Genomic DNA, 25,671 nt, shown 5'->3' on the forward strand with positions numbered 1-25,671 from the left:
GCCATTATTAGCCATTTACTCATTCGGTTACCATTTGACATGCGCCACGTTGCCATGGTGTAGCACGACATGCTGTTGTCCTACCTCAAAGATTCTTCTTTTTTCCCTTCATTGCCACAGACATTTGCCGATCTGGCACACGAAGAATTTTTTTTTCCCTTCTTGGACAGACGCTACTGCGCCGATTGGTCGTGATGCAAGCCATGTTTTGTGCTCCCAAGCCGGCTCCTGGTGGCGCGAATGGCTTGGCTTGACTAGCCGGCCCGCCACACGGGATTCGCAGATAGATAGACACGTTACTACGTGGATAAAAGACGGCGAGCCCGAGTCACCAGGAGGCGAAAAGTCTTCCACCACAGCGGTTCCGAATAGCGGCAGACTTTCGTGCGAGGGTACGGGTCGTGAGGTGGTGAGCGTTCTTGACTTGAAGATTCCGTCATGTAGGCCAAATGCGAAGCAGAGGCCTCGGCCGTGTCTCAATTGCATCTGTAAAAGGAAAGGTGCTGGAACTTCTGCTGAACAACGCCGTCTTCCCCGCTCCCTGCAGGGCAGGTAGCATCAGTAACGCCTGCAGGGAGCAGGCTGAGTGTCATGACTCTGCCACCACCACCTGGCGGAATTGGCAGGCGACTTCGGTCAGATGGTGGAGGAATGACGAATGAATGGAAGCCAAGGCAAGGTTTTCATCTCCGCGCAGTGATACCCAATATCCACTAGTTTTGCGGGTTAGCCTGCATTTACCGCGTCGCGAGCTCCCCCATTCATGCCACGCATTTGCCTGTTTCCTTGGCGTCATTGTATAGTCTTTCTAGAACAGCCTGGGACCTGGCACGGCTCTCCCTGGTCGCGTTGAAATGCTCTCTCGATAGTGGTACGAATGCGGCCGTGGCCTGCCTAGCCTCGGGTGTGGCGCGCCTGTGCGGGCGAGTCCACGTCGGGGGTTGTCTCACTTTTGGGGCTGGCTGCGTCCGGCCAGAGAGTCGCCGCCGCCCGAACAATGGGCTGCCTTGCGACGGCGCCGCGGCTGGTCCGAGACGGCGAAAAATAAATTTCAGAAAAGCGTGTCTAGCCCCGGCGGCTGCAAACGTTACTGTCATTGAGTGCGCAGCAATTAGCCCCCAGAGAACAACATAGTTTTTGTCCGAGAAAGCCACGGTGACTGCGCCCACAAACTCTCTTGCGACTGCGGCGGCTTCGTGCTCTTCTTATCGCAGAGTGGAGGCCATTATAAGACTCATTCTTCCGCCTGCAGGAATTCCCAACATCCTCCCGCTGCAAAAGCCCCTGCACCTATCACGACAGTATCCGCTTTACCTCTAGGCCTCTCCACTCGGACCATCGCGGAGCAATACCTGCACTGGTGGTGTGGTGTGTAGTGTGTGTACTGCTGCGACCACGGGGATGTCCTGGCCCTAGTGCGAAGTCTGAATAGATAGAAACCTGGGCGCCCTCCACTCTCACGCATTTCTTTTCCATCTTCGCTTCCCATTCCTTTTTTGCAATTCCTTGATATTCGGTATTGGTTGCCGGCTTTGGAGCCCGCTTCGTCGCTACTGCCGCCAACGTTCAACCACTCAAACACAGGGTACAAAACTGACCTCATACCAATTTTTTTCTCGAGTTCCCCACCGTGGAATCCGACTCCTCCGCTTCGCGTGACTGAACGAGAGTCCGCGAGGTCCTAAAATTCGAATATTTATACGGCGAGCGCATTGCATCAGATAGGTCATTTGTCATGGCTCTTGGTCTCTCAGGCAATGCTGCCTCCTCTTCGGAGCCATCCCCACGGGGTAGCAACGAAAAGAAGCACCCCGAAGGGAATGAGAAGTCGGTGTTTGCTGGCGGCAGCACCGATATCGAGACCGGCTCGACGGGCGAAGGCCTGAGCAGGGACCTTAATGCGCGCCATCTCCAGTTCATCGCTATCGGTGCTGCCCTGGGAACTGGTCTTTTCCTTGGTATCGGCTCTACCCTGGCCAATGCTGGTCCCGGCTCCCTGCTCATTGCCTTCCTTTTTGTCGGTGCCATTGTCTATTCTGTCATGGTCGCTCTTGGCGAAATCGCCGCATATCTCCCTGTTGCTGGTAGCTTCACCGTATACGCCGGCCGCTTCGTCGATCCCACTCTCGGCTTCTCCATGGGCTGGATTTACTGGTTCAGCTGGGTCATCACATTTGGATTAGAGTTGACTGCCGCTGGCCTGATCATTCAGTACTGGGACAAATCTCTCAGCATCGGCATTTGGATCGCTGTCTTCTGGTTTATATTCACTGGCGCCAATTTCATGCCTATTCGTTGGTTCGGAGAGATTGAAATGTGGTTGTCCAGTATCAAGGTTGTGACCGTGGTCGGCTTTGTCATCTTTTCGATTTGCGTCAATGCTGGAGTAGGAGAAGAAGGCTACATCGGCTTCAAGTTCTGGCGTGACCCCGGCGCGTTTGCTGAGTATATCGTCACTGGCAGCACCGGCCGGTTTGTGGCTTTTTGGGCCACGCTCATCACCGCAGGTTTCAGTTTCCAGGGTACAGAACTGGTTGCTGTCGGTGCGGGCGAGACGGCGAACCCACGCAAGACGATTCCTCACGCGATTCGATGGACATATTGGGGTATCTTCGGCCTCTTCATTGCCACTGTGTTCTTCGTTGGCATCAACGTCCCATACACTGATGAGAGGCTGTCAAGCGACAAGAAGGACGCTAGTGCGTCGCCACTGGTTCTGGTGGCAGTTCGTGCTGGTGTGCGGATTTTGCCTGACATCATAAATGCTGTCCTGCTGACCGCTGTCCTGTCTGCTGCCAATTCGGACCTGTACTCGAGCAGCCGTATCCTCATCGGCCTTGCGGAAGATGGCCATGCGCCCAAGATCTTCAAGCGCACGAATCGATGGGGTACTCCTTACTATTCGGTTGGGTTCTGCTGTCTGTTCGGCTTCCTGGGCTTTCTCAACCTGAGCCAAAATGGTGCCACCGTTTTCAACTGGCTGCTCAACATCACCTCCGTTGCAGGCTTCATTACCTGGTCGCTGATCAACTACTGCCACATCCGATTCATGAAGGCGCTCCGGGCGCAGAACATTGACCGCAACTCGCTGCCATATGTTGCACCGTTCCAGCCATACCTGTCGTGGTTTGGTCTTTTCTTCAATGTTTTGATCATCTTAACTAGTGGTTTCACGGTATTTATGAACTGGAACACAAGCGACTTCTTTGCCGCATATGTTAGCGTGCTCATCTTTATTGTGTTTTATATCGTCCACAAGCTGGTATATCGCACGAAGGTGGTGCCACTGACTGAGGTTGATTTGATCAAGGGTCGATCCGAGTAAGAAGGTGGTCGCCTGGCGAGACGAAGGGGACCGCTTCACCGCACCTTTGGATTGACACAAATTTGTATATTTTATCGGTTTCTCGCAAGTATTATTACCATTAGAATTTGCTTTATATTTCATTTGCGGTCTCGGTATTCGGTTCAACAATGGATTCTGACGGTATTGAAGGCTTTTGACGGGTCGTGAAAGCGTGCAAAGAACTGTTGGAATGAATGTCCGAAGCACGGCCAAAGGCAGGCGTTAGCTGGTTGATAGCAATGATACCTGGTAATAATTTCACTTGGCAGCGTTCCAACGAAGTGATGCATATGTGTTGTCGAAAATGTATTTGATATGCGTGGTTTATTGCCTAACAGCAATTTCGAGCAGTGGTATCTGCTCAGCCACAAGGGCAAGGCTGATGTGGCGGTGGACACCAACCATACATCATTTTACAGGTGGCCCAGGCATCACAGAAACTGCGGAGGTTTCAAGGCGAGCCTTGGTAGTTTGTAGTATCAGAAGTTGGCAGAAACTGACGATGGCCTTGTGAAAATCTTCATAAATATTCCTATTTCCGACTGGCATGCCTTGCCACATGACAAAGCCCACCATGCAGACCTATGGAGTTCTTTTACCCGAAGCCCTACTTGCGCAGTTGGCACAAACGCGGCGGCTACAAACGGCGAGTTGGGGCTCGAACGCTTTTCAATTAAGCATGCCGCAGTTTCATATTTCACATGCAAACCACAGACCAGCAGCGACCGCTCGCAATACGGATTTTGTTGGGGTCAAATTGTGGTTCGAAAGAGATTATTTCCTGGAGAGCACAAACACTAGACCCAAGGCAGCATGGCGCACCGACTGAGTACAGAGACTCAGACAGTGTGAAGAAATACAGATGAATGCAAGGCTCCCCAGTCGAGTGGCTTTTTTCATTAGGGGACATGAGATGAATAATTTGAAAGCTTTGCTGACTGGCTCGTTCTGGTAGACTGTCGCGTGCGCTGCCCGGTTCGAACGTTGAATGCCGTGGCACGAAGTTTGCCATTGATTAACTACTCAGTAGCTAGTGTCGGGCGCGCCCACCAACCGACAGCTTCATATCGGAGGTCAGACTATCGTAAAGGAAAGGGACCCCAAGGAGCTCACGCCGCATGTACTGATAAGGAGGACGGCCGGCCTGTCGCAGCTGGATCGACTGGGTTAGGTGTCAAGAAAGCGTCTTCGTGCCCTCTGTTCCAATGGATGGGCGACGTTCCGAGACGGGAACTATGCGCAGAGAGAATGTGGCAACTTTGGGCGCACTCAGCTCGACGCGGGGCTTGATGCTGAGACAGCCGTTGTGATATGTGGTGCCAATCCTTGTCACCGACCTTGCGACCCAAGAAACACCAGGCCCAAGATATTGGCCATCATTTTTTTGTTGAACAAATCAAGGGCCTGCGATTGCATGTGATTTTCAGCTAACACTCCACAGACCCCTCCACCGACGAACCCAAAGCTCAGTCCAGGTTGTTCTTTCACTGGCAAGTCTGCATCATTCGTGGCTTTTCAAAAATCTCACAAATTCGCAAGCAACTCCCAAAACCATCGTTTGTGTCCGTATCGAGTCTCTGACCTTCGCGTCTGGTATGTCAATCCGTCTACTGCCGGTGCTCCTCGTTCTCTCGCCCCTGCAAAGGTCAACCGCTCTCCCTTGCACGGTCGCGTGACGACTTGCCAGAAACTGCACACTAAGCCGTGTTGCTACACCGACACCTCAAAACTAACTCAACGCTCCTTGTTTCTTCTGCAGATTCTGAGTCTATATACCGGCCTTGAATTTAGCCTGAACGACCATCCGATCTTGTCGGCTCGTCGCCTGACTCGCCCGTGGTGCCATTGCTGGGGGACGCGGCGACTTAAAGAGGACTGAATCCTCCACAAAACGCACCCGCTCATCACCGCCCTCTCCTGACATACACCCTTCCGCAACCATGCCCTACATCGACACGAATAAGGATCTGGCGGCTCTATTCGAGCTCCAGGCGCAGTCTACGCCCGAGGCCATTGCTCTCGAGGACGAGAACCGCACCCTTACGTACGCCCAACTCGACAGCGAGACATGGGCGCTCGCAGACCGCCTCCGCAACTACGGCATTGGCCGTGACAGCCTGGTCGGCGTTCTAATGGGACGCTGCGCCGACAATGTCATTGCCTCACTTGCCGCACTCCGAGCAGGCGGTGCGTTTTTGGTTTTGGAGCTTGCATACCCCTCTGCTCTGCTTCGCGATGTCATTGAGGATGCCCAGCCAACCGTCATTATTACACAAAAGGCACATGCTGGCCAGATCAAGTCCGATATCCCTGTCATAATTATCGACCAACCTGACGGAGCAACCAATGGCCACCCTGACATTCCAATTGTCGACACAAAGCGCCCCCTTCCAGATGATGACGACCTTGATCGCCTAGCCTTTGTGTCGTATTCTTCCGGAACTACGGGCAAACCCAAAGGTATTGCCAACCCACACAGAGCCGCCATCACATCCTACAACGCGAGATTCGGAGTCTCTGACTTGCAGCCTGGTGATCGAGTCGCCTGCAACGTCTTCTTCGTCTGGGAGATGCTGCGCCCACTGCTCCGAGGTGCCACTACAGTCGCAATCCCGGACGGCGCTAGCTACGACCCAATTGCTCTTGTCGAGCTTCTTTCTTCCCGCAAAATTACTGATACCCTCATGACCCCCACCTTACTCGCCACAGTCCTCTCCCGTCACCCTAATCTGGGTGAGAAGGTGCCCCACCTCAAGTCTCTCTGGCTCAACGGTGAGGTCGTCACAACCGACCTCTGCAGGCGTGCATTCGCGGCGATTCCGGAAATTCGACTTCTCAATGTCTACAGTGCGAGCGAAACCCATGAAGCTGCCGTCGGCGATATCAAAACTTTCATCGACTACGAGGCGCGTGTTTGCCCTGTCGGCCCTCCCACTGATCCCGAGCACACTTACATTCTCGATGAGGCCGGCAACCGAGTCGCTCCAGGTGTCAACGGCGAGCTTTACGTGGGCGGAGAGATGCTCGCCCGCGGATATCTCAACCTACCGGAGACGACTCAAAAGGCTTTCCAGCAAGATCCTTTCGAACACAATCCCAATGCGCGAATGTACCGCACAGGCGACATCGCCCGAATTTTGCCATCCGGCCTGTTGGAAATCACTGGTCGCGTCGGTGGTATGATCAAAACGCGAGGTTATACTGTTCAGCCGGCTGCCGTTGAAACGAGCATTGTCAAGCACTTGGCAGTTCGTGATTGTGCTGTCGTTGCGACCGGAGAGGGTCTGCAGCGCCAGCTTGTAGCCTACTTCGTGCCGGAGACCAAGGACATTTCCGGACGTACCATTGTCGTCATCGACGATTCAGGATACAGCCCCGTGGCACGACGTGCGCTCACGGACCATTTGGCGCATTACATGATCCCGCCTCTCTGGGTCGAGCTGGGCGAATTACCGACCCACGGGGTCTCAGGCAAAACTGACCTGAAAGCGCTGCCACCACCCCCCTCGCCAAAGACTCCGCCGCGCCAGAAGAAGCCAGAAACTAATATTCGAGTCAAAATGGAAACAATTGTGCAGATTTGGGCAGCTGCCCTCGGCATGCCAGCAACTGCGATTGATCCCAAGCTCGATTTTTTCGATCTTGGTGGGCATTCTCTTATTCTTGCTGACCTGGCGAACCGCTTGTCCAAGGCCTTTGGCTTCCCCGTGCCTCTGGCCCCGCTTGCTGGCACCCCGACGCTGGAGGGCCATCTCGCAGCTGTCAAGGCCGCCCGCGATGGTCACACTGCGGCTGTGCAGGCCGATTTACCAGCTGTTCTTGCTGCAGATTGTGTCCTGCCAGACGACATTCAAGCCCCTGCAGGCTCCAAGATGTGTCGACTGCGTGATGCAGAGACTGTACTCTTGACTGGTTCCACCGGCTATCTTGGTGCATTTTTGCTCAAGTCGCTGCTTGAGAACACCACGGCTAATATCATCTGTCTTGTACGTTTCACCGAGCCTAAAGACGATTGTAGACCGGCGGGTATCGCCCGTGTCCGCAAGAATTTGATCGATCTCGGTATATGGGAAGACTCCATGTTGGATCGCATTGACATCTTCCCTGGCAACCTGGCACGAAAACGCCTTGGTTTATCGCCTGAGATGTTTGACGACCTCGCATCTCGCGCACAAGTCATTGTTCATGCGGCTGCGACCGTCAACCTCGTTTACCCATACGCTGCACTCCGCAATGCCAACGTAGGGGGTACAAGAGAGATTCTGCGCCTTGCTTCCCGTCACGGCGCTACTCTTCATCACATTTCCACCAATGGTGTGCTCCCGCCCTCCGTCGAAGGATGGTCCGAGGACACAATGATCAACATTGATGCTGTTCCTACAGATCTGTTGGATGGATACGGCCAAACCAAATGGGTTGCGGAAAAGCTTGTGTACGAGGCGGGGCGCCGTGGCGTACCCGTGAAGGTGTACCGTCCTGGCACCATCAGTGGACACTCTGTTACCGGTGCCACGAATACCTACGACTTGCTCAACGCTCTCATCGTGGAGTCGTTGCATCTAGGACATGTTCCTGACGTTGATGGTTGGTTTGCAGAAATGACACCAGTCGACTTCGTCAGTGATGCGATTACCACTCTTGCAAACCATGATGATCCCAATCAATGCGTGTATCACGTTGGCGATTCCAAGCCCCCTACTGCGGCAAAGATTTTCGAGTGCCTGCATGAGCTGGGGTACGACACCAAGAAGCTCCCATGGAATGAATGGGTGACTCTGTGGCAAGAAAAGCGTGGTTCCAACAGGGGAGACGAGCCTTTTACTGTCGATATTCTCCGTGGTGGTATGCCAACCGTTGAAGCACTCCAGTGCGTTATGGTTCTCAAAGATGATCAGACACAAAAGGCTCTGGACTTGTATGGCATGAAGCGCCCAAACATTGATGCCGCACTTTGGAACACGTATGCCAAGCACTTCTACGCTCGTGGCTGGCTACCTCGACCCCCTCGTCAGAAAGCCAACGGCGCCAATGGCGTGAATGGCGTCAGCCTGAAGACGAAGGGTCGCCTTGCTGGCAAGGTGGCAGTTGTTACAGGCGCTTCTTCCGGCATCGGCGCAGCGGTAGCAGCTGGCCTCGCCAAGGAGGGTGCCCATGTTGCCATTGCCGCGCGTCGCCTCGATGCGCTTGAGACGATCAAGAAGAAGGTTCTTGTGCACGGTGGAAAAGTCCTCACGCACAAGACAGATGTCACAAAGAAGGAAGACGTTGAATCTTTGACGAAGACTGTGCAAGAGAAGCTTGGCTCTATTGATATTCTTGTGAGCTGCGCTGGCGTCATGTACTTCACCATGATGGCCAACGTGCAGACCGATGAATGGGAGCGCACTGTCGACGTCAACTGCAAGGGTCTCTTGCACTGCTTGTCAAACACGGTTCCAGGAATGCTGCAACGCGGCGGGGGTCACATTGTTGCCATTTCCTCGGACGCTGGGCGAAAGGTTTTCCCTGGCTTGGGCGTCTACTCTGCTAGCAAGTTCTTTGTGGAGGCGACTTTGCAGAGTCTCCGACTTGAGACGGCCGGAACGGGCTTGCGTGTGACATCTATCCAGCCAGGTAACACCGAGACAGATCTTCTTGGCATGTCCACGGATAAGGAAGCCATCAAGAAATTTGGTGAACCGACTGGCGCCAAGGTTCTCGACCCCACCGATGTTGCGTCGTCGATCGTGTACGCCGTCTGCCAGCCTCCTCACGTGGCAGTCAATGAGGTTTTGATTGAACCTCGTGATGAGCCAATTTAATAATAAAAGAGGCTGTCTGCGTATGCGGGAAAACCGTCTGATGGATGATTATGTTAAGGCACTTGTAATGTTGATCTAGAGTTAATAAATTTGGTCCTCTACTACAGAGTACAGAGCACAAGGCGAACTGATATGGTCACATCTCACCGCTTTCTAACATTAAAGCCTCCAATAATGGATAATAGCATAACAATGCACTTTGTAGCCCCCTGATCGAGTCTGATTACAACCATTGCGGTGCCTTGGTGGTGGACCCTGAAATTACACGTTTCTGTGGAGGGCAGAGGGGTCAAGACCGCCGACAAGGGATGCCTAGCGTCTTGTCTCAGCCAGACCTCTCGAGGTCAAACTCGTGCAATTGAAACCATCTGTACGGTGTTATTGATGGGCAGCGGACAGCATTTTCAATCTAGGAGGAGCTAAAAAGACCTCCCCGACCAATGCGTCGGCCAGGTACTCCTGGTGAGTCCCCCTGATATGGCTGTTCGGAAGGGTCGGTAATGAAACTGCTCTTTCTTATTATAACAACATTGGCGCAGGCAGACCGGATTTCCGCCGAAAGCTCGCCAGGTACTGGTAAGTAATCCGTACTCCGTACCGGTATCTTATTAAGGTTGCCGTACACCGTACTATCCACCGCTGGCTTGCCCGCTGCCCGCCCAATAAATTGCTCGACGCCATGCCAGTTGCCCGATCATGGACCACACCCCTGTTTGTCGACCCAAAAGTGAAGACCACCTTGGTAATACAGAATTCGGGGGCGGCGAATAAGTGTCACTCCGTGGCCTTGCAGATGAGAATACTGAGCTGCCGTCATGACGGATAGATGTACTCGCATGGCAAACATGGCTTTTCTGCAGTTGTTTAATAAACGAATCGAAAGCAAGCAAGGCACCGAATTGAAGTTTATCCGGCAAGAGTGACATGCTACGATTCCCCCCTTTTGCCTCCAGGAGCCCTCCCTGTTGGGTACCTGGGGCGAGCGGGCCTGGCGGCACACGCTAGACCTAGACGATGAACACGGTCATTTTGATAGTATGGCATCTACGGGATAGAACAATAATTGAAGTAATTCCAAGTAATCTCCCTGGCTTTGGGGCTATTCTGTGTATCTGCATGCGGGGGTATGTCGCCGCTTTTCGCCGCTCCTTTGGTCGTCTGCGTCTTGTTCTGATTCCTGCATTATTCTGCCTTGGCAAGTCATTCCTTCAATAAGACGACAACGCGATAACAAGAAACCGACTTCATTGACATTACGGCCTAACGTAGGTGGCGGGTGTGTTCTCTCCTTACGAAGCCGGACCCGAGTTCGATCCTGTTTTCTGAACTAGAGCAACATTGGCCAGGCACACCAATTTCTCTCCTTTACTACATTCAACACGACTGGGACTGGGGTGACAGGATGCAATCGAAGCGTGCAACCTCTTCTGTAACGGCGGTGTTACTGCTCTCCCTCGGGGCAGCCGTCGCAGACCGGCCCAACTTTTCCGACAGCTCTGCCTATACGGCCTTTGCCAACGAATCAAACGGTCTTCCGCAGCAACGATTCCGGTCGAGTGATATGATTGCCCCCGTGCTGCAGGTCAACTCGTGGGACAAGACCCAGACGGATGATTCGTCATACATCTTTATTATTGGCGCCTCGTACGGAAACAGAAAGGCAGCACCCATGATCCTTAGCGGCAAGGATCTGAGTCTTGTATACGCAGATCAGCAATACAACCAAGTCTATGCGTCGTCGGTCCAGACATTTAATGGCACGAAATATCTCACCTTCTGGGAAGGCCCCAGTGGCAACAGCAGCGTGGACGGCCACTGGCTCCTATACAACAGCCAGTATGAGCTGAAGTATAATTTCACTGCCAAGGGATCGAGAAACATGCGAAATGAGATGCCCGATATGCGGGTGACCCGCGACAACACAATTCTGTTGGCAACGTATGAGACGGTGGGCGGCTTCGATTGTTCCCCTGTCGGAGGGCCGACGGAAGCACCATTGCAGGATAGTGGCTTTCAAGAGATAGATCCAGCCACAAACAAGGTTATTTTTGAATGGAGCGCAAGCAGGCACTTTAAATTGAGCGACTCATTTGCCAAGTACGAAAAGAATTTCGGCGTCGGCTCCCCTGCAGGATTTGACTTCTTCCACCTCAGCTCTGTCGAAAAGGTATGTGAGATGAGGTTTCTTCTTGGCTCTCACGCGGAATGCTTACAGTCCACTCTAGTCAGAGGACGGTAACTACTTGATCTCTAGTAGCTACTTTTCTATGCTCGCCATGATTCACGGTCAAGACGGTCACGTCTTGTGGACTCTGGGCGGCAAGAACAGCGATTTCAGGGATCTGAGCGGCGGAAACGCGACCAATTTTGCTTGGCAGCATGATGCCCAACTGGTCGGTAGCAACGAGATTGTTTTATTTGACAACCACGTGCGCGCGACGGAATACTGCAAGGGCAGCTGTTCATCCAGAGGCCTGCGTCTGAGGCTAGACGAGGAGCAGAAGACGGTAGAGCTTGTGAGGGAATACTTCCACCCGCAAGGAGTCAACTCTGGCAACATGGGCGGCATGCAATTGCTCAAAAAGGGCCACACCATGGTAGCATGGGGTGACAACCCATCCTTTGTTGAATACAACAAGGCTGGTCAGCCCGTCATGGACGTCCAACGCGGCATCCTCGGCGCCGGGCTGCAGGATGGCATGTACGCCTACCGCGTCAGCCGTCACCGGTGGCAGGGCGAGCCGTCCTGGCCACCGAGCGTCGCGGTTGACGCGCCTTCCGGGAGCACCTCGAGCGCAACGGTCTACGTCTCTTGGAACGGTGCCACCGACGTCGCCCAGTGGGCTATTGTGAGTTGGCGGGCCCCTTGGCTTGTTGGGGGGGTTGCGGAGCGTTTGGATTGCTAACTTTTTTTTGGCCAGCTTGCTTCGGATAGCGCCGAGACCGTCAGCCACTACAAGAACGTGGTTGCGCAGGCGAACCGCACCGGATTCGAGACCCAAATCACGCTGGACAGTTCGGTATCGCGCCGCTACATTGGCGCCGCTGCCATCTCGGCCGGCGGCGACGTCATGGGAGCCTCGTTCGTGTACGACATGCGCACCGGAAAGGCCGTGATGCAGTCCAGCGGCATCACGACCATCAACCCCCCCGTCAAGGCGACTGCGGCGGCCGGCGCCATGGGCGGCTCCATCTTTGGCATCTCGATGCTGTTCTACATTGCGAATTACTTTTGGCGGCGGAAGGGCTCTGCGCCCTTGGCCGATCACCCGACCTACGAAAAGATTGGCAGCGCTGTTTAACGTCACAGCGTTTTGCGCTTGTCCTTTTTTTTTCTTTTGCTTCTTCTCTGGCGTTGGACTCTAAATGCATACTTTCTTTCTCTGTTTTTCTTGGCGTTGGATCAAGGGAACGACATGATCTAGACAAGGACGGAGATCTTTGGCTGGGTCGGTACATTTGGCTTTGAACATTCGTTGAAACTCCATCATCAAGCTACTGTGTTGTGCTAATAACTTACTACTTAAACCTCCTTTTCATCTTTCGCGCGTCTTGTTCTTGCTATGAGCCAGTGACGACCGTTGCGGAGGGATCTGCCTGGAGCTCCGCCAAGCCCACGTGCATGTGCCGGCTTGTCGCTGCAAGCCACTCAATTGCGCAATACGGGAGACCTGGACTCCAAGTGTGAATGCTAGAAAATTTGAAAGCTCACAAAACTTGAACCTTGAATCCTCCTCCCATTAACTGCTTCAGCTGAATGAATGCACCCATGGCTATACACCGAACAGACCGGACTCTCAAACAGCGGCTATGGAGCAGTGCGAAACAGAATTGGAGCCTCGGATTCACCTCTTTCGGCGGCCCACCAGTGCATTTCAAGATTGTAAGTCATTGTATTTACTTTTTTTTCCCTACATGGACATGTAGAATGAATCGAAACATTGACTCTGACAGTTCCACACTTTGTACGTCGAAAAGCTGCAGTGGGTCGATGAGCAAATCGTAAGTAGCATCTTCGTTGAACCGCGTGCAACGTGTTGACAATAGCTGCCTGCACAGTACCAAGAGCTCTTTAGCGTCTCTCAAGCTCTCTCAGGACCTGCAAGTACGAAGATGCACTACTGTATCAACCTCCTTCATGATGGCATACTGCCTGCCGTGCTGTCATTCTTCCTCTGGAGCCTGCCAGGTGCGTTGGGGATGTTTGGCCTTGCTCTTGGAGTATCCAGCATCGGCGACTCGTTGCCCGGGCCGGTGTATGCGCTCTTGTCCGGGCTCAACGCGGCGACGGTGGGAATCATTGTGTTGGCCGCCGTGCAGCTGTCGGAGAAGGCCATAACGGACAAGATGACCAGACTCTTGGTATTCGGGGGTGCTGCGGCAGGGCTCTTGTACAACGCAATGTGGTACTTCCCTCTGTTGATGGCGGCAGGGGGCATTGTTGCCATCGTTCATGATTTGAGATGGCTCCACGGCTCGTTTTCTGCTGCCGTCAGAGTCATCACACGGAGCAGCCGTGTACCCCGTGATGAGACCGAGACGACACATGCGGCGATGGGTAATTTCAGTGCTCAAGGCACTCGTCAAGATGATTTGACTGCGGATCATGATGTGGTGAGTGACGATATACCCACGGCAGGAGAGCTGCCCGTGCGGACACAAGAGGACAGTTACGCACGTACCCGGGTTATTCCTGCAAGTCATCAACTCAAGATGTCATGGAGAACTGGGCTCAGTGTGATAGTCCTGTTTTTGGCCTCCTTCGTTGCCGTCATAGTTCTCCGTGGCACAGACAATCCCGCGCGAGAGTCACTCGCGTTTCGCTTCTTTGCCAACATGTATCTTGCAGGTACCATCATCTTTGGTGGTGGGCCGGTAGTCATTCCGCTGCTGCGTGAGTACGTGGTCGCGGAGAATTGGGTGCTGCCGCGCGACTTTCTTATTGGTTTGGCGATCCAGCAAAGCTTTCCTGGTCCAAACTTCAACTTTGCTGTCTACCTGGGTGCGCTGGTCGCCCGGAACAACGGTTTCAGCCCGATCCTGGGTGCTGTCATCGGGTTCGTGGGCATATTTGCTCCAGGTCTCGTCCTTGTACACGGCACGATGGGTGTTTGGGGCGCCGTGCGCGGCTCGCCGAGTGTGAAGTCGTTTCTGAAAGGTCTCAATGCCATTGCTGTGGGTTTGATATACACGGCTGTGTATAGGATTTGGCAGATTGGATACATTGCAGAGGGATTTCAGCAAGGCACAAGTCTGGCAGTCGAGCCGTGGTGGGTAGTAGTGACAGCAACGTCATACGTTGGGGGCTACTGGTTTGGTGTGAACCCGCCTACTGCTATTCTGCTCGGCTGCGTGATGGGATTGATCTGGTATGGAATTGTGTCGAGCTAAAAATTTACTATGATGTTTTCGACTAGACTCTACCATACGGGGAGGCTTTCGTGAACGCTCTCATGCAGAGATGCTTATGTATGTAGTGTGTAGTTGCGCGTTACAGTGCGCAATACACAGTGTCAAGTGCAAGGACATGCTCGTCACGCACTGTCCCTCTGGCCTCATCTAACGCCTCCCCCACTCTTTCATCAATCGCCGCTCTTTCTCGGCTTTCGGCATCGTGTCACTGGGCCACCTCCGCACCGTCCGAGCCAACTTCGCGATCTCGGAATCGTGCGTATCCAGAAATTTGTTGGTGAGGGCATAAAGTAGGCTGTTCGCGTGACTTTTGATGCAACATGGCCGACCGTCCGGGTGAAGATGGCGGCGTCAATGACCTGACGCCGGACGAGGTCAGCCGCATCATCCATTCCCACCGTAAGGTGCGCTACGGTAAGCTCACAAGCCGCGCCCAGCGGGTGTCTACTAGCTATGCGAATTTTTAGCATCTAGATTGGTTGGAAAGCTGGCCTCAAACTCATCTGACTGTCTCGCCTAGGAACCGCCTGCTGGCCGTGCCGTCAGCGCAAAGTAAAATGTGATAACAAGCATCCGTGTGAAAACTGTGTGAGGCGTGAGCATCCACAACTCTGTTCATATAAGCCGAATCGCACAGCAACAACAATCAAACCCAGTAACGCGGCTTCGTCGGCTGCTACTAGCAGGAAGAGACGGCACTCGGAGCCAGAGGAGCTGGAGCCAGAATCATCCCACAAGTCGGATCGGCAAGAGAGCTGGCCGCGAGCCATCGGTATGCTTTCTCGATTCGAATCACCCGTGTATATGTTGCTAACAAGAATAATAGGAACTCTTGATGAAGCAGAGCCGGTCAGCGACCGCTACGTAGGCCAGAATAGCATTCCAGCGCTATTACGTGAACAGTCAACATCTAGCGACAAAAACGACAGTGTGGACATTCGGAGAGACATGAGGTCCATACTTGGCCTAGATAACTCCGCGCCTTTTCCGCTCATGTCGCAGCATCACTTGCATCGCATTGCGCAGGATATCTCGACCGAGTTGCCGTCTGATCGGGAGGTTATGAAGTAAACCCTCGCGCCAGCTCGCTACTTGCGCATTATGCTGACGTAAACTCCAGATTATTTCGATCCTACAAAGAGATTCCACAACCATTTTGGGGATTCGTGGTGGACATTGACGATTTCGAGTCGAAGCTCATGGTCTATCTAGAGGAACGCTCCCGCAATGCGTCGAAGCCGAACAAATCTTCGCGGCCTGTTTCTGCTTCCTGGCTAGCCATTCTATTTGCGGTTCTGGCAGTAGGCTCCCAGTACCACGAGTCGCCATATCACATTCGTACTCGCGATTCTCAAAAATACCTCCAAATATCGTTCCACTTCCTCCGCCTTGCAAACTTTTTACTAAGGTAAGTTGAGTATGCCCATTCGTGAAAGAGCAGCTCTGACATGCGAGACGTAGGCCGTCTTTCGATTCCATACAAGCACTGCTCCTCATGAGCTTTACCCTCCTCAATGATATGAAGGCTGAAGCTTCCTGGGCACTCACCGGTCTTACCTGTCGACTAGCACAGTCCTTAGGACTTCATCGGCCCAATGCTCCTGATACGAACGAAAATGGGGAGCCCAACACAAAAGAGATGACACGAAGGAAGCTGTGGTGGAAGTGCGTATGGCACGATACCCTCACATCACTCTCTTTTGATAGGTAAACGAGGGAATCGTCCGGCATCTTAATGGTTAAAAGCTGACAGTTGGCAAGATCCCCCATGACAAACTTCCCTAGTTGCTCAATTCCAGTCAGATCACAATCTTCAACTGGCGAGTACGCATATCTTGAAATGATGTATCATCTAATCGAGATTATATCGAGGCGCCTGAATCCAGACGCCATGGCCGCACCTTCGTACGCAGAGATAGTGGAAAACTGCGACGCAGTAGAAGCTTTACGAACTCGAGCATCTGCGCATATGAAGGACAAGGACAAGTGCAAGACGGCCTTGGATCGTCTACAACATTTTGCCATTCGACTGCACACGTCTTTTGTCATTTCAGTCGCCTGCAGACCGGCACTCCGACGAAACTGTAACCTCGCGCCGGAACAAAAAAAGACGCTAGCGGCAAGATGCGTAGTGAACCTCACCGAAACGGTCAAGATGTTTCTGGCTATGCATCAGCTGTCCGTTATCCCGACACGAAGCTGGGCTTTCACGTATCATGGGCTCTCGTCTGCCCTATTACTGGGCATCTTGTGTGATACACGAGCGGACCCGGAGGTGCGGCAGCTGCAAGGCGATCTCATTGCGGCGCTCTCAGCTACTGCCGCCAAAGAGGCCAGCTCTCCCGAGCCGCACGTCATCCGGACTGACAAGGATATCGAATTATCTGGCCCGCTATGGCGTGCGCTCACGGCACTGAAGAGCATTTACGATCACGGTACCATAACAAACACTTTTAAGCGCGACGGTGATTCGTCTACAGGTGGCAGCGGCACCCGCACACCACTAATGCAGCTGCCTCCTGGGGTCCAGGGCGTGCCTCTGTATCAACAGTACCGCGCCATCCCGCCTGGTTCAGATCCACGCGAGGACGCGGCCCTGGCAATGGCAGAGATGCAAAACGGCGCATCGCTCCAGGACTTTCAAAAGTATGTACGACCTCTCTTTTGCTTCGGGGCTTTAAAATCTAATTCACGCTTTAGCGCTCTTGCTGCACCGCCGCAAGTACCGATGCCGGTTGGCTTTGACGGGCTCAACGCAGAGGGGCCACAGCTGATGGCACCCATGGATCTATATGAATCCATTTGGGGAGGTATATGATGCCGCTGAACACTCGCCACTCCAACTTGAATACTAACACGGCACGCTGAACAGAATCGCCCGATCCCTGGAACCCGGGCGCCGAGCCCATGACTTTTGACTTTTTGGCGCAGCCTCCGCCAGGACAACCGCATCATCAATTGTATTTCTAGGCGGGAGCGGGACTGCCTCATATATTCAGTGTATATAAGTGTGCTATTATGTGATTTCAAACGGGCACTTCGGAAGTATGAACTAGAGTGTTGAGAGAAAACGGCATTCTATATCCATTTGTCTCTCGGCTACTAGTCCGAAGATCAAATTTACATACGGGTGTCTCTGTTTCGGGGGCTCCTCTCCTTTGCGTAGTCAAATCGTCAGCGCTCTCTTTGATCGTCATCAGCATTCGCAGTCTGGAAGACTGCTATTGATTGTGCCCTGATCGGATCGCCGGGTGGTAGAAACGATGCACCCCGGCACAAGGAGAGAGGCGGTTACAGCGTCGCGGTTGCGTGCATAAACCGACCAATTCTCCTCCCGGCCCCCTGGGCATATCAAGACGACCAGGTTCCCGACGACTGCGTGTGCTCATCATTCGATTTGGCTAAATTGTTGAACCGCCTCATTTTCCATTGTCAGAATCCCGCACCTCGTCACCACGGATAAAGAGAAAGTCAAAGACCCGCCCGTGAGCTGAATTCCCAAATAACGCCAGTCCATGCTGTTTTGTAGTTTTGTCTATAAAGGTGATTTCATAAAAAACGTATGCAATACTATTCATTCCCATCGCGTAAAGATGCTTCTCACTGATCCATCAAGTAAGTGTCATTTACTGTTGTCTCTTCTGGCTTTTTTTTTTTTTTTTTTTTTTTGTTTTTTTTTGACTTTCTTTTGGCGGCTTATTTCTTTCTTCTAGAAGTGCTAGACACGAGCTGCTTCTTGACGTGCTTGGGGATCTTTTCCTTGCGCTTCTCGCGCTTGGCCTCTTTGACGGCTTGCTTGTGTAGGCGCTTCTCGTCCTTGTCCTCGAAGCGTCGGCCTCTAGGGGTTCCCTTTTCGAAGCGGCTCTCGTCGCCGTCGTCGTCGTCGTCTTCGTCGCTGTGCAGGGAGGCACCCTCGCCCGAGCCGTCCGAGTCCGCGTTTTGCGAGCCGCTAATGTCCGCCTCGGCGCCGTCGTCCCCGCCGTCCTTGACGACCTGCTCGGCCAGCAGGTTGCTGTAGACCAGGTCCTTGCCCTGGCCCATGTGGACCTTGGCGGCGTCCTTTTCGATATCGTAGACCTGCTCCAAAGTCTGCGGGATATATTGGTTGCGGAAGACTTCGTTGTCGACCTCGATCTGCGCAGCGTGGTCCTCGTCCTCGGCGGTGACGTTGGTCTCGTACAGCTTCTCGATGGCCTCGGCCATGGCGGACTCCTCCGTCGCGCCGTCGCCAGCAGTAATAAAGTTGAAGATGGCACGATCGGCCAGAGTGTCGACGCCCTTGCGGCGGAAGAAGTCTCCAACATTTTTTATGTCCATGCGCAAGAACTCGAGCGAGCGCGGGTGGTCGGGCTCGACGCTCTGCGATACGTCAATGATGTATAGTTGCTCCTTGTGATAGAGGATGTTGTACTCGCTCAGATCGGCATGCACAAGGCGGCAGACTTGGTACATCTTGCGCATCAAGCCGAGAAGCTGGATGTAGAGCTTGCGCCACTGGTCGTCGACGTCATCGCCCTGGAGCACAGCATCACGCAGGCGCGGGTAGGCCCAGCCCTTGCGGTCGCCGAGGAAGCCCATGACGAGGACGTGCAGCTTGAGCGCGAGGGGCTCGGGGCAGGGGATGCCCGCGGCGTGGATGCGGCGCAGGTTACGGTACTCCTTTTCGGCCCAGAGCTTGACCATTTTGCGGTTGTTGCCCTTGTCGAAGCCGCTCTTGAAGCGGTGCTCGCCGGTGATGTAGCGCTCGCGGTCCTTGAAAACGAGAATGGCCGTCTTGTAGACCTTGATGGCGCGGTGGGTAGATGCGCCCGTGTCGTCGTCCAGGAGTACGGCGCCGTAGACGTTGGCCTCCTTTCCTGTGCTGATGGCGCCGTGGACCTCGCTGACGAAGCCGCGGTTGATCATTTGCAGCAAGATCATGCGCGTGCGCTGGTCGAGCACCTGCTCGCTGGTGGCGCGGTCGGCCTTGTCCTTGGTCTTGTCCTCGGTTTGCTTGACGTCGTCGAGACGGATCTTGCCGGCGTGCTTGGAGAGGGCCGATACCTGGTCGTCGATGCTGGCAAAGGTATTGGCTGAGGGTTTCTGCTGGTTGCCGCGCGCGACGGGCGCGCCGCCGCCATTGTTGTTTTGCAGCCTCTGTCGGTTGAAGGACTTGGTCAGGTCCCCCGAGGCGCCATCCCAGTCAGCGTTGTCTAAATCGTCCACGTTGTTGTTGTCGTCGTCGCCGTCGTCGTCGTCCCGAAAGATATCGTCGAGGTCGTCGTCGTCGTCGTGTTCCGTCGACTGCGGGGCATCCTGTCGCATGCGCAGCTCGGCGGGGATCTCTTCGGCGTGGCGGTCATAGCCATTGTTGGCAGAGTATGTGTATGGAGGCTCGTGAGGCGCCGCAGGTGATGCGGTAGCATCAATAGGAACCGACATGGTGGTTGCTTTTGAAGGAACAAGGAGAGTAGCTGAACAAGTATGATGGTGGGGGGTTGAAGAAGCTGTATGTAGACAACGAGACCGCCTGTTCTTATCTTATCGCGATAATTTTTCTTTGGAGGGGTCGAGGCCTGGATGGCTGGATGGCAGCCCAAAGTGGAACATCTGGAAGTAGGTAGAAGCGAAGATTTTGGCACTAAAAATAATGAAAAGTTACTGTGGAGGATGGCTTTATTATTAATGACTATTTTTCACCAAGGTAATCAGGTTAGGGCATTCGAGCGCTCATCAAGGTACTTGACTACTTACTGATGGACAGGCGCCTTGCGGCGAGTACCTGAGCAGCTGGGCAGCCAACTCGCAGACGAGAAGCTTTGGACGAGGAGCAAGACAAGGGTCACCAAGAATTTTGTGTAAACGGGGTTTCTTCTTTGATCTTCTTTCCTTCTTTGAAAGCAAATCACACGCTACCATCTATTTCAGTAATAAGCATCGCAGTGACTACAGCCGCCCACCTTCACGGCGGCGCTTCACTTTACTGGCGGATGAGGTCAAGACACACTCGTAAACTCTGTTGATCGCTGTAAATATTTTAATTTTCCTTGCATGAGAGTCTTGATAGGCAAACTTTGTTTTATCGAAAACAGTCTGGGAGGGAATTACAAAAAGAGAGCTGCTAAGTAGAACTATCTATGAGATAAAAGGGAATGTGAAAGTTACAACTTTGTTAAAATGAAAGTAACGATTTTACAGACTGAGTGTCGATATCATCTTTTCGGCCTCAAAAATTTCTCACTGAACGCGAACACAGCCCAGAATTGGCTTCTCCATCACTACGAAAGAGCTGATGTTGACCGCCTGGGGCAGCTCAAAGTTCGACGTTGGTGCCACCATTTCGGTTTCCTCGACATTGATTACGATGCCGGAGAGCTGGCTCACGTCAATTGTGGATTTATCGACCTGATTCAGTCTCTGTCAGTACATCTTGTTTTCTTTTTTCGACAACATGTCAGTCAACTCGTACCTTGACAAGCGTCACTCGCAGCTGCGCCGCGATCTTGCTGGCCAGCTCGACATGCGCAATGTCGCCCAGCTCTGCCATAATCTTCTCGTCTACAGAGATCGAGCTGTGAACGATGCCCTCTTCTGGCATCTTCATAACAGGCATTCCACCGACGCGCCGGTCGCCGATGGAGATCTCAAGGATACATGGGCGAACGGGGAGCCGAGTAACCTCGACAGAAATACCAATAGAGATGCTCTTGTACTCTGATTGTATCTCAGAGTTGACCAAGCTCGGCTGTGGGACCATTCCGGCTGAAACCGAGGACGAAGAAACTGCCACACTCGGCAACACAGAAGAGGCAGCAATGCTGGTCGGTGACGACGAATTGGTGGCCGAGCCGACAGTGACGTTACCTGATGAAGCGGTAGACTGCGAGGTTGGCGCCGGGGCGCTGGTTTTCCCAGACTGAGACTGGGTTGACTGCGTGCTAACAATTTGCGTCGATGTCTTGCTGCTAATCGGCTTGCTGGCGGATTGCTCTGGCGCGGGAAGCTTCCCGTTCCCATCAGGACCATACAGCGAGTTGATGACCTGGATAGCCGCATGTTTCAACTGCTCTTCCGACATGTGCCAGTACTCAAGACGCTCGTAGGTGTACCCAAACGTCGCAATATTGTTGACCGTACGCGGTGTGTGCCCATCGCCACTAATTTGTCTAAACGGATAGAGCGGAGAGTCGATATCAATAGGGGTACCCTTTGGGACCGAAAAGCTGCCAGGGCTCGGGTATGAGCTACCGATGGTCGAGTCATCGGGATGCATGGCCTGCCAGTACGCCCACAGCCTGTCGACATTGGCGTGGTGCAGCATGCTGGCACATGCATTAGCAAAGGGTCTGGCATTGAGTCGGCGGGTTATCAGCAAACTCACAACATGGTATTAAATGCAGAGTATTCGGTTTCCAAAAATTGGCCACCGCAGCTGACATGCCAATGAACCCAATCATGCACGGCCTCGAGGCTGGTGCCGTTGCTCGCAGTCGTTGAAAAGTGGCGAAAATCTGGCGACACTGAATAGAGTTTATACTAGAAATGGGTTTAGGACAAAATCGCAAAATCCAAGCATTCGGGTCCATGTGTATAACTCACCAGGGATCTCTTGTAGTCAACGCCGAGGAGGTTTGCATTGGTAACAGCAGAGCTTGCGCACCCGAGGCTGTGACCGGCTGTTGCATTGAATTCTCCGAATTTGCCCTGCTTCACCTCTTCGGGGAACTTGTACGTGTAGAGCGGGTTGTCAATCATCTCCGTACTCATGCCGTCTTTGGTGGGAACCTTGATCTCGATCGTTTCGGAGACTACAACCTGGGGGAGTCGTTGATGGAGGGCCCAATCCCAGTATGGCATGCACAGATTCTCAGCCGCTTCTAGGTAAGTAAGCCGCAGCTCTTCAGGATAGGTCGCGGCCAGCGCCTTGGCCTCTTTGACTATGACTTGCTATGATGAGATGATTTGTAAGCTTGGCTTTCACAGGAGAATCAGTCAAGTCCGGGATATATCACCTCAAACAGAGCAACAAAGGGACGGTGCCAGATTAAGAACAAAGCTTCCTGTATCTTGGGTTAACGCGCCACAATCGAGTCTCTGCATAGAATGAAGCTTACTGCATGGGGGCTGTAGCCCTGCCAGCTGGTAGTGTTTGCTGGTCCGTCGTTGTTGTATGGCATGAATGGCCGGCCGTGTATACCTGCGCTGGGGTATTAGTGAAATCGTACGACTCTCGCTCAGCGTTGGCCAACACCTTACCAGCAATCTGGAAGAAGGACTCTGGATGTGTTGGATCACGGTCGTGCATGGAACGCAAGGATCGAACAAAAAGCTCCCTGCAGCACCGTATTAGCTAACCAACTACTTGATCCCCGATTGTGGGTGCTGGGCTTGAACTTGCCATCGAGGACCGCCTTCGGCTGCAAGAGCTTCGATGTCTTGTCTCACACAGACTTTGCCGTTCGCGAGGGGCTTTCCATCGGCGCTACCCAAAGCACCAATAACAGCTCCGGTGGTGCCCTCTACGATTGGATCAAGTGACGATACCGAGACCACACAGGCCAGGCTCAGCAACAAGCTGGAAACGCTCAACTGTAGTCGCATGCTGAAGTAATTCCGTGCCACGTCTCGAGGTTAGCTACATGGTAATTGTTCCAGACTGGCACATGCCATCTAGATATATCATCTTCCGAGTCCCCTTGCCCTTCAGTCGCATGTACGAATCAGTCTCCCGAATTGGCTCGCCAGGATTGCCGCCCTGGGTGGGGTTGACCGATACGCGGTGGGGTGAGGGTGGTTGAAAATGGAATGCCATCTTCATGCTTCCGAGATGACCACCGTTTTCGCAGACATGATCCTTGCCGGAGGCCCGGTTCGAGGTGACTGGCTCATGTCGTAGATGAGACTGAACCGCTCACGTCCATGTCCAAGAGGGTAATCCAGAACATGAAGCATGTATTCAGCCACGTCATGTCGCCTTTTGTAATATATTCAAATGTGCTCTCTGGTCACCACCTATGAGCAATCAGTCTTCCGCAAGAGGGTGCAGTACCAAAAGCTTGCCCTGACTCAGTGTCCGTATTCTTTCTTCCTGGTACCAGTATGAAAGGGATGATGTCAGCAACCTACCGTACTCAGTACGCGATTCGTTTCTTCCCTTTTATCAAATGAAAGAGTGGCTCGTGCGGTTGAGCTATAGCTGTGTCTCTGTATAAGTACTAATACTCACCGCAACGACATTTCCGTGGTCATTTCATTTAATGGCTGGACACTATCGATACACGGCCCGTAGGGGCGACAGGGAAAGATGCGTATTCCAAACTGTTAATCAGGGTCCCCGGCAAGGCTGACCCTGGCTGGTGCCAGCAAGAATAAGTCGCGACCATTCAGGCATAACCAGAACAGAGCTCATTAACATTTTGTCAATGCCTCCATCAGGGCGGCTGTGGCTGTGCAACAACGCTAAAAATAGCCAGAGATACCCCCAAAGCCCAAGACTGGCTGAAGCTCTTGCAAATACTCGGGAATAATGATAATTACAGGGGTATATAGCCCTTGGACTTTTTTTGTGATGATCCTGGCAGCTCAAGCTATGAAACTGCGTCATGGCATGACGGGAATCAGGGCATGACGGGAATCAGGGCATGACGGGAATCAGGGCATGACGGGAATCAGGGCCCGCGACATTTCTACTGAGTAGACTGTTGCCCTTTTTTTTTCGTCTTTTCTCAAAGGCAGCAACCAGGCGCTGTTCGTCCTGTCTGTCGAGCAGACCAGTTCACTGACATTGTCTCTCTTGGCAATGCCGCCTCTGCCATTTTTTGAGAGTGCTTTGAAGACGAAAGGTTCGACTACGCCCTGAATGGTGTTTGCCTCCTCGAGTCACAGGTCGATCTTGGCAGGCCCATTGTTGAGTAGCGCCGCGCTCCCTCCTCGAGTATCGGCAGTTATCCCTTCAGCAGTCTCGCCCGTATTCCGAACCTGAGGATTTTTGTACTTACTTATTAGCTTGGTGATGAGGGGGAACACGGCGCGCGTAGGTGGGGAAATTGACCAGCAAGGTGTGCGAGGCCTCGTCCTGCAATGAGCCCGTGTTCAGAGAGACTCGAGAGCCGTCGCGGCATCATGTAAGTACCGAGTACGGGTGACAAGATGTCGTCTGCTGCTTGTCTCGCTATTTTCGGTGCAAGAGAGGCGTCTTTAATGAACCGGGTTGCTTGTTGTCTCTGCGCGGTGCATAGCCGAGATGACCTCGTGTGCTATCAGCACCTACGAAGCCGCTTACTGAGTACGCAGGCAGTCACGCTGTCCGCCAAAGCACGTGGTGGAAAATCTTATAGGATGCCAATTATTATTCTCCAAATCCTGTCCTCTACTGCGCAGCTCGTATACAAGGTTGGCGCTACCAACGGTGAGCAAGCATTTCTCATGGAGCCCAGTCCACGCGTGGGCCTGACCTATCAGTACTTGTCAACAATGAACTTTACTTTGAAAGCACGCCCGGAAAGGATGCACCGAAGCTTCATGCTCCATTCCTTCGACGCCCAGATACATTTATATACGAGCGTTTACTGGTAGGCGACGATGCCAGCCAAGCCAGCTATGCGAGCATGACCACCGGATACTATTCATACCCGTACATGATCCCGGAAAAGTCTAAGCAGCATGATCTCAACTTGTTATGATCCCTGATCAGTCTCTACTTAGTATGCGTTTGTAAGGGCGCAGCAGCTCTGTAGTAGCAGAGACTTTATCCGTATAAATTCGAGCCAAAGCTCCATGTCTGTTAGGTATGCGTCCTAGGTAGGCATCACGCTTTGGCGTCCCAAGAGCGCTCTTTGGAGGCTCGTGTAACAACGACCACATCGTACCCGGGAGTATATCTTTGCTTCAGCCTCCTCTCGAGGGCAGAAGAGGCTCTCCAAAGGTCGACAGTCGACGGACATTGTAGATTGGTGGTGACAGCCTGGGAAATGCGCGTATGGTACCGGTCTAAAAAACCATCCAAAAGCATGCATGTCCTGGCCCGACTCCTGGGCATATGGGCCATTTCGATGTGAATTGCCATGGAGTGGCCGACTTCGCGCTGTCTATCCACGGCTTGGTTAACTACATAGCCACCTACTGACTTGGCCA

The 25,671-nt window shown here is 53.1% G+C and overlaps 7 protein-coding genes across 7 annotated transcripts; 5 read left to right on the top strand and 2 right to left on the bottom strand.

Moving 5' to 3' along the window:
* Nucleotides 1-1,735: 1,735 nt before the first annotated feature.
* V2A60_005541 (amino acid permease/ SLC12A domain-containing protein) lies at nt 1,736-3,325 on the top strand (the record flags this gene model as incomplete). The annotated part of the gene is made up of 1 exon (XM_083256851.1): nt 1,736-3,325. One exon carries the CDS (start codon nt 1,736-1,738, stop codon nt 3,323-3,325), a length of 1,590 nt encoding a protein of 529 aa, XP_083112977.1.
* A 1,961-nt stretch (nt 3,326-5,286) lies between these two features.
* On the top strand, nt 5,287-9,147 carry V2A60_005542 (uncharacterized protein; the record flags this gene model as incomplete). Its single annotated transcript, XM_083256852.1, has 1 exon — nt 5,287-9,147. The coding sequence occupies one exon, from the start codon at nt 5,287-5,289 to the stop codon at nt 9,145-9,147; it is 3,861 nt and encodes a 1,286-aa protein (XP_083112978.1).
* A 1,402-nt stretch (nt 9,148-10,549) lies between these two features.
* Nucleotides 10,550-12,449, top strand: V2A60_005543 (uncharacterized protein; the record flags this gene model as incomplete). Its single annotated transcript, XM_083256853.1, has 3 exons — nt 10,550-11,314; nt 11,373-11,996; nt 12,069-12,449. 3 exons carry the CDS (start codon nt 10,550-10,552, stop codon nt 12,447-12,449), a joined length of 1,770 nt encoding a protein of 589 aa, XP_083112979.1.
* Nucleotides 12,450-12,916: 467 nt separating this feature from the next.
* V2A60_005544 (chromate transporter) lies at nt 12,917-14,538 on the top strand (the record flags this gene model as incomplete). The annotated part of the gene is made up of 3 exons (XM_083256854.1): nt 12,917-13,030; nt 13,102-13,149; nt 13,207-14,538. The coding sequence occupies 3 exons, from the start codon at nt 12,917-12,919 to the stop codon at nt 14,536-14,538; spliced, it is 1,494 nt and encodes a 497-aa protein (XP_083112980.1).
* Nucleotides 14,539-14,879: 341 nt separating this feature from the next.
* V2A60_005545 (transcription factor domain-containing protein) lies at nt 14,880-17,529 on the top strand (the record flags this gene model as incomplete). Its single annotated transcript, XM_083256855.1, has 7 exons — nt 14,880-14,973; nt 15,386-15,626; nt 15,680-15,967; nt 16,021-16,224; nt 16,321-17,205; nt 17,260-17,369; nt 17,432-17,529. 7 exons carry the CDS (start codon nt 14,880-14,882, stop codon nt 17,527-17,529), a joined length of 1,920 nt encoding a protein of 639 aa, XP_083112981.1.
* A 726-nt stretch (nt 17,530-18,255) lies between these two features.
* On the bottom strand, nt 18,256-19,980 carry V2A60_005546 (protein kinase RIO1; the record flags this gene model as incomplete). Its single annotated transcript, XM_083256856.1, has 1 exon — nt 18,256-19,980. One exon carries the CDS (start codon nt 19,978-19,980, stop codon nt 18,256-18,258), a length of 1,725 nt encoding a protein of 574 aa, XP_083112982.1.
* A 795-nt stretch (nt 19,981-20,775) lies between these two features.
* On the bottom strand, nt 20,776-23,139 carry V2A60_005547 (tyrosinase family protein; the record flags this gene model as incomplete). Its single annotated transcript, XM_083256857.1, has 8 exons — nt 20,776-20,943; nt 21,008-21,860; nt 21,920-22,074; nt 22,138-22,485; nt 22,551-22,598; nt 22,653-22,735; nt 22,795-22,871; nt 22,937-23,139. 8 exons carry the CDS (start codon nt 23,137-23,139, stop codon nt 20,776-20,778), a joined length of 1,935 nt encoding a protein of 644 aa, XP_083112983.1.
* Nucleotides 23,140-25,671: the final 2,532 nt, after the last annotated feature.

This window comes from Cordyceps javanica, chromosome 3 (genome assembly GCF_051103115.1).
Source record: "Cordyceps javanica chromosome 3, complete sequence".
Lineage (NCBI taxonomy): Eukaryota > Fungi > Ascomycota > Sordariomycetes > Hypocreales > Cordycipitaceae > Cordyceps > Cordyceps javanica.